At 39.2% G+C, this 12,637-nt stretch overlaps 1 protein-coding gene across 2 annotated transcripts; it reads right to left on the bottom strand.

Moving 5' to 3' along the window:
- Positions 1–195: 195 nt before the first annotated feature.
- Positions 196–12,408, bottom strand: LOC139761163 (uncharacterized). Of its 2 annotated transcripts, none has more exons than XM_071685136.1 (3): positions 12,283–12,408; positions 9,050–9,794; positions 196–6,369 (listed from the first exon to the last, which is right to left on the bottom strand). In XM_071685136.1, exons 2-3 carry the CDS (start codon positions 9,764–9,766, stop codon positions 4,663–4,665), a joined length of 2,424 nt encoding a protein of 807 aa, XP_071541237.1. In that variant the 5' UTR covers positions 9,767–9,794; positions 12,283–12,408; the 3' UTR covers positions 196–4,662. The 2 variants fall into 2 exon arrangements, with proteins under 2 accessions (XP_071541237.1, XP_071541238.1); XM_071685137.1 differs by lacking the exon at positions 12,283–12,408 and adding an exon at positions 11,427–11,556 and having other exon boundaries at positions 4,527–6,369.
- Between the last annotated feature and the right edge of the window lie 229 nt (positions 12,409–12,637).

Here is a 12,637-nt window from a genome sequence, read left to right as displayed (position 1 = left end):
ATATTTACATATATTTTTACACTTTAAAATTACTTTGCGAGTGGAAGTCTGTAATAAGCATATATTGTGGCCACGAGTCTCTTAGCAGGTACACAAGTCCAAACACTGGCAAGTTGTTCATAACAAGCTTGCAATGCACCTCACCATAATACGAATCCCAGTGTTTAAGGGTTACAGAAGGTTAAGTAAAAAAGATTCTAAACTTATTTTATTTCAAACTGCATACCTTAATATTTTTTCTATCTATGAAAAGAGCAATAATGTTAAAAAAGTTTCAAGGTACATTATAAAGAACATAACTAATATAAAGGATCAATGTCATTCTTCATCTTAACCCATTACTTTTAAAGATTAAAACAAAGCAATGTTTAAGGATTAAACTACAGTACAAAGGAAATGAAAATAGGGACAATCACAGTGATATTTAAATTATATGTATATATGATGATCTGATCATTATCTTGTGGAGGCTAAGGTGAAGATTTGTATGGGTTTTCAGAAGAGTGAATGTTGGGGTGAAGAGGGTGGTGAGAGTAAGTGAGCTTGGGAAGGAGACTTGTGTGAGGAAGTACCAGGAGAGACTGAGTACAGAATGGAAAAAGGTGAGAACAATGGAAGTAAGGGGAGTGGGGGAGGAATGGGATGTATTTAGGGAATCAGTGATGGATTGCGCAAAAGATGCTTGTGGCATAAGAAGAGTGGGAGGTGGGTTGATTAGAGAGGGTAGTGAGTGGTGGGATGAAGTAGTAAGATTATTAGTGAAAGAGAAGAGAGAGGCATTTGGACGATTTTTGCAGGGAAAAAATGCAATTGAGTGGGAGATGTATAAAAGAAAGAGACAGGAGGTCAAGAGAAAGGTGCAAGAGGTGAAAAAGAGGGCAAATGAGAGTTGGGGTGAGAGAGTATCATTAAATTTTAGGGAGAATAAAAAGATGTTCTGGAAGGAGGTAAATAAAGTGCGTAAGACAAGGGAGCAAATGGGAACTTCAGTGAAGGGCGCAAATGGGGAGGTGATAACAAGTAGTGGTGATGTGAGAAGGAGATGGAGTGAGTATTTTGAAGGCTTGTTGAATGTGTTTGATGATAAGAGTGGCAGATATAGGGTGTTTTGGTTGAGGTGGTGTGCAAAGTGAGAGGGTTAGGGAAAATGATCTGGTAAACAGAGAAGAGGTAGTAAAAGCTTTGCGGAAGATGAAAGCCGGCAAGGCAGCAGGTTTGGATGGTATTGCAGTGGAATTTATTAAAAGAGGGGGTGAATGTATTATTGACTGGTTGGTAAGGTTATTTAATGTATGTATGACTCATGGTGAGGTGCCTGAGGATTGGCGGAATGCGTGCATAGTGCCACTGTACAAAGGCAAAGGGGATAAGAGTGAGTGCTCAAATTACAGAGGTATAAGTTTGTTGAGTATTCCTGGTAAATGATATGGTAGGGTATTGATTGAGAGGGTGAAGGCATGTACAGACCATCAGATTGGGGAAGAGCAGTGTGGTTTCAGAAGTGGTAGAGGATGTGTGGATCAGGTGTTTGCTTTGAAGAATGTATGTGAGAAATACTTAGAAAAGCAAATGGATTTGTATGTAGCATTTATGGATCTGGGGAAGGCATATGATAGAGTTGATAGAGATGCTCTGTGGAAGGTATTAAGAATATATGGTGTGGGAGGCAAGTTGTTAGAAGCAGTGAAAAGTTTTTATCGAGGATGCAAGGCATGTGTACGTGTAGGAAGACAGGAAAGTGATTGGTTCTCAGTGAATGTAGGTTTGCGGCAGGGGTGTGTGATGTCTCCATGGTTGTTTAATTTGTTTATGGATGGGGTTGTTAGGGAGGTGAATGCAAGAGTTTTGGAAAGAGGGGCAAGTATGAAGTCTGTTGGGGATGAGAGAGCTTGGGAAGTGAGTCAGTTGTTGTTCGCTGATGATACAGCGCTGGTGGCTGATTCATGTGAGAAACTGCAGAAGCTGGTGACTGAGTTTGGTAAAGTGTGTGAAAGAAGAAAGTTTAAGAGTAAATGTGAATAAGAGCAAGGTTATTAGGTACAGTAGGGTTGAGGGTCAAGTCAATTGGGAGGTAAGTTTGAATGGAGAAAAACTGGAGGAAGTAAAGTGTTTTAGATATCTGGGAGTGGATCTGGCAGCGGATGGAACCATGGAAGCGGATCATAGGGTGGGGGAGGGGGCGAAAATTCTGGGAGCCTTGAAGAATGTGTGGAAGTCGAGAACATTATCTTGGAAAGCAAAAATGGGTATGTTTGAAGGAATAGTGGTTCCAACAATGTTGTATGGTTGCGAGGCATGGGCTATGGATAGAGTTGTGCGCAGGAGGATGGATGTGCTGGAAATGAGATGTTTGAGGACAATGTGTGGTGTGAGGTGGTTTGATCGAATAAGTAACATAAGGGTAAGAGGGATGTGTGGAAATAAAAAGAGCGTGGTTGAGAGAGCAGAAGAGGGTGTTTTGAAATGGTTTGGGCACATGGAGAGAATGAGTGAGGAAAGATTGACCAAGAGGATATATGTGTCGGAGGTGGAGGGAACGAGGAGAAGTGGGAGACCAAATTGGAGGTGGAAAGATGGAGTGAAAAAGATTTTGTGTGATCGGGGCCTGAACATGCAGGAGGGTGAAAGGAGGGCAAGGAATAGAGTGAATTGGATCGATGTGGTATACCGGGGTTGACGTGCTGTCAATGGATTGAATCAAGGCATGTGAAGCGTCTGGGGTAAACCATGGAAAACTGTGTAGGTATGTATATTTGCGTGTGTGGACGTATGTATATACATGTGTATGAGGGGTGGGTTGGGCCATTTCTTTCGTCTGTTTCCTTGCGCTACCTCGCAAACGCGGGAGGCAGCGACAAAGAAAAAAAAAAAAAAAATGATCACAGTAGTCCATGATAATTGTATGAAGAGGAACTCGCACTTCAGTAAGAATTCAATTCATCTTTTGAAATTTTACCACACACAACATGTTTCACAGAAAATCCATCTCAGGTGTACACAATTCACATTTTCAACTATCACAAGCCTTTATTGCTTGTTGGGATCTGAAACACTGTGACCTGTTTACACCTGATGAAGTGGATTTCCTGTGAAACATGATGCGTAAAGTTTCAATAAATTATCTGAAATACTGAAGTGCAATTGCCAGACTCAAACACACCAACCTAATCTCCATCACTCGAGTAATGCTTGTTTACTAATGGCATCCTAGCTACGTCTTTTCTTTGTATGTCAACTGACTGTTCTATCTCTCTTTCTTGTATCTCCCCTGATGGCGTGATCATTACACGAAAGTGCAGTTGGGGACTTAAAGCATTTCATTTTCCAGTGGATTATCAGCATATATATATAAATCATAAGCAAACCAATAAATTATTCATCAGCAATTTTACTCCAGAAGATCCTATAATTTAACAATACTCCTAGAGCTCTGTATCACTTGACTGTATGTGATTTTGTTAAAATACATTATTCTGGTTGAAAAGTATAAGAAACTTACACTGTTTCATTCTACTTATTACATGGATCGAGATCACTAATTATGGTGCTGCAAATGAACACACTACATCAGATACACAATGATCCATAATGTAAGGCACACATGGGAAGGCACAAGATTCCTTGGAGGGGAAGACTTGGTTCACTCATTAACTACAACTATCTAAATATTACAGAAAAAATCAGAGAATACATGAAATACATACGTTACACTTAAAAGACAAAAAATTACCTTAAATTACTTTAAAAAATTAGACAAGTACAATTGTAACATCATTTTCAACAAGTTACAGCAACACAGACCACGAGAAGTAAATTCAATTGATCAAAATCTAAAATCTATAAACATGGAATCCACGTATTCACACACCTGCAACAAAACTTCGTCATATACCATAAAGTCTTGAAAAAAAAAAATTCCCCCAGCAAATTCAAAACACATGCTTCAATTTTGCAAGTTCATCTACTGAATTCATAATTCACGTAATTTGGTTAAAGTTTAAGACATCAATATTTACATACGGAAATACATTTATCTCGTTCCCAAGTAAATTATCAAGTCATGAAATAACACAAAATGATAACCAACTTAAAATGAAAATATCAACAATCAACAATTTACCTACTGTAGAAAAGTAATTCTCATGCATAATCAAGACAAGTTCCCTTACTACTCACTCTCTCTTCATTAAGGACAAAATTACTTACGGATATACAGTGAATGGGTTTTCAAGTCTTACATGCTCAATCAGTACAAGAATATTTAGAGTAAAAATAGAAATATAAACTACATCTTTAGCTTCAACATCCTTAAAATAAGTTACTATATGCATGAATACTGGGATCTTTATAACTTTCCATAAAGTTCAATTAGTACACCAATAAATGTTTAACAAATAAACAATAAAATCAAAAGCTAGTTGTTTTTTTGTAGTCAAAATTTACATATTGTATTATGCAACACTTTTAATAGATGAAATATGTCAGCATAAACTATCCAATAGATACCAAAATATTCAAGCACCAAAGTCTAGTAGTTAAACTGCATTTTACCAAACTTATATCTAAAAGACGGGAAATCCTTGAGGAAGACGAGAGTTCATTATAATACAACTGTTGGGTATGGTCCCTTTAAAGGCACAAGTATTGCATACAGGAAGGCACTTATTTAGTTGACTCGATGTTACTCTTGGAGGATCGCTTGTTTGTCTTAGCACTGTCTTTTTTTTTACCAGGTTCTGCTGCAACTTCTTCATTTACCTGACCAACATCAACAAAGTTGATCGGGTTATCACAATCAGTGGTGGTTTTATTTTTAGCATTTCTTTTGCGACCCCCAGACTTCTTGGGGGGTTCACCCTCTAGATGCTTGAGTATGTGCTTTTCTAGTGCTGCCTTGATGTTAGTGCGGTAACTACAAATATCGCAGAAGTAACTTCGTTCACCAGTGTGCTGCTTCTGATGTAGGTATAGCTGTGATTGGTACGGGAAAACTTTGTCACACTGCTGACACTTTGGAAGCTTGTGAGGTCCAACTGTAAATGGTTTATCTTTCCTTAAGATCAGTCCCTCTAAATCCTTGTCACCATGTTTCTGCAAACAATGAATGATAATGTTTGCTCGAGCCCATTCCCTGTGACCACACTCAACGCAAGAGAATGGCAAGGCCTCTTGATGAGTTCTCTTTTTGTGCTGCTTCAGATGATAATTATCCTGGAAGACCTCACTACAGTAATCACACTTGAACTCCCGCTGTGGCATACTCAATTCAACATGATCTACTGTTCCATCAATGCACACTGTGCGTAACAGAATCTTAGGATTCTTACAGTCTTTGTGTTTACGGTGAATGTGGTCCCGAATGGTCATTTTGCTGGTAGCAAAGAAACTGCAGACACTGCACCCAAAGGGTTTCACACCAGTGTGGGAACGCTTGTGCACCTTATACTTCCAGGTGTCATGGAAAACTTTGGAACAATCAGGGCAGGTTATTACCATTCGACGGGACACACTGGTTTTCTTTGAGACAGTTACAATAAGATGGACCTTGGACCCATCACCATTATCTAAAGACTCAATATGAGCATTAGGATGCTTCTCCTTGATGTGATTTACAAGATCAGTTTTATGAGTGGCTTTCAGTCCACAAGCAGCACATTCAAAGCGCTTCCTTAATATATTACGTCTTTTCTTAGCACCTGATGAATTAGAATTGGCTGTTTCAGAGGAACTCAAGTTATTATATGGATTTGAATCATCTTTTGACTGATTATCTTCAAGTCCATTCTCTTCCTGAACCTGCTCTATTTTATCATCTTCAGTAGAAACATTTTTCTCTTCAGTCTTCCTTCGGTTTTTTGGCACATATTTTTGTTTAGGTTCATCTGAATGAACAATGAGGTGAACACTAGTCATGTGGCGTTGCATATGCTCCCGATAACTGGTGGAGAAGTTACAAACTTCACAAATATAAGGCTTTTCCCCTGTATGGCATCGAACATGTCGCTCAAGGGAGTACTTGCTGGTATATATACGATCACACATTGCACATATAAAACACAGTTTATTGCTGGGATCACGTCCGAGGGCTACCCCATCCTCCATCATAACCTTTCGAGGAGTCTGTTTTGTCATAAGCTCATCTAAATCTACCTTAATTTCATCCAATGATACTGGCTCACTTCGCTCTTTCTTGATCACATGCTGCTTAATAATGTGACTCTTCAGCTTCTCTGGGTTCACAGAATTAAAGGAACAAACACGGCATTCATAAAGCTGGTTTTCATGCTCCATAAGCATATGTTTTCGCTGGAAGTATCTATTTGGAAACCACTGGTCACAAACTTTGCATTTAAAGTTCACTTTCTGTTCCTGGAAAAACAAAGAACCTTTAATATCGAATATACTACAAGACTAAACTTACAAATAATAAAAATTGGCCAAAACACACACATTTATCTTTTTTATAAATATTCACCATTTCGCACATTAGCGAGGTAGCGTTAAGAACAAAGGACTGAGCCTTAGGGGGAATAACCTCACTTGGCCCCCTTCTCTGTTCCTTGGGAAAATTAAAAAATGGGAGGGGAGGATTTCCAGCCTCCCGCTCCCTTCACTTTTAGTCGTCTTCAACGACACACAGGGAATACGTGGGAAGTATTACACTGTAGGATAAGGTCCTGCACCTTTCCCATTCTGTTGTTTCCTGTTTGAACAGTCTTGTTGATGTCATACCTTGTTCCACATTTCCATCACCTATGCCATCAACAAATCTTAAATGGTGATTGTCTCTACATAACTTTCTTTTTCCAACAATACATGAGGCAACTGCCTTCCTTCTTTCTATTCCATCAAAATCTATTAATTCCCATATCATCCCTGAAGCCTTCAGCTCCAACTTTGCACATTTCAGGTGTGGGACCAAACTAATTAAACTTTTACCATAACTGTAACTTACTTGTCTCACAAGCCTTCTAATATGGTAGTATAGGTAAATTATATGGGAGGGTATTGATTGAGAGGGTGAAGGCATGTACAGAGCATCAGATTGGGGAAGAGCAGTGTGGTTTCAGAAGTGGTAGAGGATGTGAGGATCAGGTGTTTGCTTTGAAGAATGTATGTGAGAAATACTTAGAAAAGCAAATGGATTTGTATGTACCATTTATGGATCTGGAGAAGGCATATGATAGAGTTAATAGAGATGCTCTGTGGAAGGTATTAAGAACATATGGTGTGGGAGGCAAGTTGTTAGAAGCAGTGAAAAGTTTTTATCGAGGATGTATGGCATGTGTACGTGTAGGAAGACAGGAAAGTGATTGGTTCTCAGTGAATGTAGGTTTGCGGCAGGGGTGTGTGATGTCTCCATGGTTGTTTAATTTGTTTATGGATGGGGTTGTTAGGGAGGTAAATGCAAGAGTTTTGGAAAGAGGGGCAAGTATGAAGTCTGTTGGGGATGAGAGAGCTTGGGAAGTGAGTCAGTTGTTGTTCGCTGATGATACAGCGCTGGTGGCTGATTCATGTGAGAAACTGCAGAAGCTGGTGACTGAGTTTGGTAAAGTGTGTGAAAGAAGAAAGTTAAGAGTAAATGTGAATAAGAGCAAGGTAATTAGGTACAGTAGGGTTGAGGGTCAAGTCAATTGGGAGGTAAGTTTGAATGGAGAAAAACTGGAGGAAGTAAAGTGTTTTAGATATCTGGGAGTGGATCTGGCAGCGGATGGAACCATGGAAGTGGAAGTGGATCATAGGGTGGGGGAGGGGGCGAAAATCCTGGGAGCCTTGAAGAATGTGTGGAAGTCGAGAACATTATCTCGGAAAGCAAAAATGGGTATGTTTGAAGGAATAGTGGTTCCAACAATGTTGTATGGTTGCGAGGCATGGGCTATGGATAGAGTTGTGCACAGGAGGATGGATGTGCTGTAAATGAGATGTTTGGAGACAATGTGTGGTGTGAGGTGGTTTGATCGAGTAAGTAACGTAAGGGTAAGAGAGTGTGTGGAAATAAAAAAAGCGTGGTTGAGAGAGCAGAAGAGGGTGTTTTGAAATGGTTTGGGCACATGGAGAGTATGAGTGAGGAAAGATTGACCAAGAGGATATATGTGTCGGAGGTGGAGGGAACGAGGAGAAGTGGGAGACCAAATTGGAGGTGGAAAGATGGAGTGAAAAAGATTTTGTGTGATCGGGGCCTGATCATGCAGGAGGGTGAAAGGAGGGCAAGGAATAGAGTGAATTGGATCGATGTGGTATACTGGGGTTGACGTGCTGTCAGTGGATTGAATCAGGGCATGTGAAGCGTCTGGGGTAAACCATGGAAAGCTGTGTAGGTATGTATATTTGCGTGTGTGGACGTATGTATATACATGTGTATGGGGGTGGGTTGGGCCATTTCTTTCGTCTGTTTCCTTGTGCTACCTCGCAAACGCGGGAGACAGCGACAAAGCAAAAACAAAAACAAAAAAAAAGTGATCGGATTGGTACATTACCCCCCCAAAGTCTTCTCCCTGGTTACTGTTACGTAAATCTTCCAAGAAAGCTATCTAATATGAATTGTTCTCACCTTTAAATCTTCCAAGAAAGCTATCTAATATGAATTGTTCTCACGTTTCCCTATCCTTGAGATAGTTCGAAATCATCTAAATCTGCCAGTTGTCCATCTAACCAGGTCTGAAATCTAAAGATTCACATAACTAAGGAAACAAGTTCATTTCAATCTATTACATTCAATACTCATTACTGCCTTAATCTATTCAGCAACATCAATCCATACTTCTCAGCCAGCAGTAGCAACATGCCTTTACGTCTCAAACCTCATTTACAAGAATCAATTTCCAGAACAAGGGTTCCAGCCCCAACCCTGAAGCTTGAAAACAGTAAGGATGTCTAATTCCTCTGGGTGCACTTGCAAACACCCCTCATAGTCAAGGGCTATTTAGATGTAGTAAACACACCACATGAATAAAAGAAACAGAAGCCTGTCAACAATCATCAGCAGATGCACTTGTGTTAAACGCAAACAGGCTACTCAACATCATACATACATATATTAGATCCTTACCTTCTGCACCGGGCTTGCTGGTCTTAAGATCTTGGCCTGATGAGGTTGCGAGACAGCCTTCTCGACATCAGCAGCACTTCTGCTCACTTCTGGTTCTGCATACACTCCATCCTTATCAGGGCCAATGAATTCTCCTTCATCCTCTTGTTCTACATCAACTTCATCAGGCACATTGACCTCCTCCTCATCGTTTTGAACATTTGATGTTTTTTCTTTAGGCACAATAATCCCTTCCTCTTCATCAGGTACAATAACCTCTGCATTTTCATCAGGTACAATGATAAGTTGAGCTTTTTCAGAATTAACATCATTAACAGGTATCTTCTTCAACTCTACTGACTCAGGCTTCTCAGCCTTCCTTTCTGGTTTTGTTGCAGACTTCCTTGACTTCCTGGGGGTAGGTTTCTTCTCAGGGATCCCTTCTTTCTCTTTCCCATTGTTATTGTTATTGTTGTTGTTATTATTGTTGTTGTTTACAGCAGACTCTTTTGGGGCGTTATTGTTATTGTTTACTACCTGAGGGTCTCTTTTAACTTCCTCTTTTGATCGCTTTTTGGGTGACTGCACAGAAGTCTTGCCTTCCTTTTGGTTCTTGGTTTCCTCTTCCCTTGCCCTCTTTCTTGAGCCATCTGATGACTTCACCAATGGAGAAAAATACTGTTTAATGCTCTGCTGTTTCTTGGGAGAGGATTCCTTTTTCTTGCTTCTTGGAGACATTTCCCTACCCTTCTCTTCACTCTTCCTTCTGTAAAAACAAAGGAAGTGGAATTCAGCAATAAAATTACCACAATATGGCATACCAACCCCACAAGTGAAATAATCAACAGGATAATCCAGTTCTCATCTGGCATATACCTAAATGGGCCTATTTTGTTACACACAATTATTTCTACCGAATCTTAACAAAGAATGGTTTTATGGGTAAAAACCTTACAGATAAAATCAAAATGCTCTTTACTCAAACAGATGATGAAAAAAAAAATATTGAACCCTTTTTTTTAATTCAGAATACCCATATAAAAAAACATACCATAACGTGAAAGCAAATGTCAAACTAAACTCCTCTCAAAAGATTCACATCCTTAAAAATCAATGCAAACTGTACCCAAAAATCTGACACAAGACAATTATGATCATTCAATCCACACAATCATCCTCAAAAAATTTTCTCATTATAACAGATCTACAGAAAATTCAATACAAACTATAGCATGCCATAAAGAGCATTCATAAATCAAAATACTACCCCTCCATCTACCCACGAACCCTTGCTCACACAACTTGGTGCCCTCTCCATTCCCAAACATGTGAACATCCACATAAAATACTGTGCAATCATTAATCACAAATCTATATCCCCAAAACAGAATCTCCTTTCAAACAATCCACAAACACACATAAACCCAAACTTTTAACTACTTCCTATAACACGTACTGCACAACAGGCAATCAAATCATACAAAAACTCTCTTTGGGCCCAAACAAGGTACCTAAAACCCAAAACCTTGGTCCTGAAACCAACGAAATCAACATTCCATTATCCTCTGCTTCACACCAAATTAACAAACACATACAGTTCCTGAGACGGATTTCCATTAGAGGACATTAATAAAACTGGTTATTAAGTGAGGTTTTGTTGATACAAGTGTGTGACATTTTTGCATTAATTATCCTCAAACTTTTCTTGATTTACATTACTTTTATCACCCTATTAAGCTGATAATGGTTATGCCAAATAGTGAGCAAACTAGCCCTTGACTGACTAATGCAAACTAGTCCGCACCAAAGTGACATGCTATTCTGCTGATGGATTGTGTTATATAAAAAAAAAACTGAATTGAATTATTTTTGAACCTGTATCATACTCCTCTAGCAAAGGAGATAATGAGGGACAGGAAATATGTGGGGAGATACAATATGTATGTAAAGCATAACAAAATATTTCAAAAAATATTGCTTCTGCTTAAAAGCATTCATCAAATGCGTGACTTTCCTCTTTTTGTATCCAGTGGATGGTGGGTGCTTCATGAGGAAAACAATATGACAAAATAAGTAATTCTGAAATTCCAACAACCACGTATTGTGATAACTCAGAGATATAATCTTATGCCTTTACTTTGCACTATTTTCTTACAATAACTACAAGGAATCATAAACAGAGAACTGAAACCATTGAGGAAATATTGCTAAACGGTGGTACAATATTCACTTCGTATTTAACTTCATTCAATAAAACAAGTCTCGCATCACACTCCATAGGTATGTCTGCAATCCAAATAAATTAAATACAGCCATTTCCAAAACCTACTTCCGACATATAACTAAAATAGACTTTTCCCTCGCATTCTACTAGACATGACACATCCAAATTACTTACTCATAATCATATGTATGGTGGTTGATCTTCAGTTCAGGATCCCCAGGTTTCCTTTATAACAGATATGGTGGTTGATCTTCAGTTCAGGATCCCCAGGTTTCCTTTATAACAGAGTACTAATTCATAATTATTCATAGGTCATTATGAACTGTGATCTGGGCCTAACAAGACCCACATTTTCCCTGAAGACCAACTGAAAGTATATATCCCCTGTATTATGGTCATACATTCTGTCGCTATATGGTAAAACCAGAGGCACAAATTTATTATTTATTCGATTTACTCAAATATATAGTTATAATTTAGGGACGATAAACGGATTATTGGCGTTTTTCGCTATCGCAAGTACATACAGGTAGATAAATGGATGGCAGTGTTAAATACAGTGTACCCTGTCAATGATTAGAATACGAGTAATATTCGTATGTCTTGATGGATCGAGTCCGAGTCCAGGTAAAGGCGGGATGAAGCCATTAGCGTCTATGGAGCCGCCCATCTTGCCTCGTCCCTCGTCCTCTGGCCCTCCCTTCAACCCAGTCCCTCCCTTCCTCTCCCTTCGGCAGGAAATATTCATGTGGTAAGCACATCTGCGTTCTATGTAGGGTTGGTGTGGCGTGCAGACAGAACCTGAATAAGTCCACGGGTCTCCCACCATCCCCAGCGAGCCTATAAAAATGGCTGTGCGGTCCACGTAGACTACGAGGGAGGCGACCATAAACTACAAGCTTTACAAGCTCCTGCTCACATAATGTGACTTAAATAACTAACAAGGGCCTTAGTGTCATAATGATACTTCGATAAGTCGTTATACGAGGGGTAAATACGGGAATAATACAGAGAAAAGCGGCAAAATTACCTGTTGCTGATCCTAAGTCACACATTAACAGAAGCGCATTAAAATGGCCGTGAACTTCGCGTAGAGTAATCTTCCTCTCACTAAACTAGTACTTTTTATCGTGTTAAGTAACGAGCAATGGAAAATCCCGAGTCAATTCTATAGATTTCGTGTAAGAGACTGGAAAATACAAATTAGAATTCTAATTTCTGGATAAACTTTACTAGAAGTTACACGACGTAGGGGGCTCTAAAGAGACATTTACACTCCAAGTAGCCATATAATCACATCTATACTGACATTACAGTCGATTATTTAGGGAAAACATTATACAAAGTAAAGTGTTTTGAAATATACAGGAGTTTGAGGGTATAGT

Source organism: Panulirus ornatus, chromosome 39, assembly GCF_036320965.1.
Source record: "Panulirus ornatus isolate Po-2019 chromosome 39, ASM3632096v1, whole genome shotgun sequence".
NCBI classification, from domain to species: domain Eukaryota; kingdom Metazoa; phylum Arthropoda; class Malacostraca; order Decapoda; family Palinuridae; genus Panulirus; species Panulirus ornatus.
Note: the sequence above shows the minus strand (reverse complement) of the source record. Positions and strands in the feature narration are given on the sequence as shown.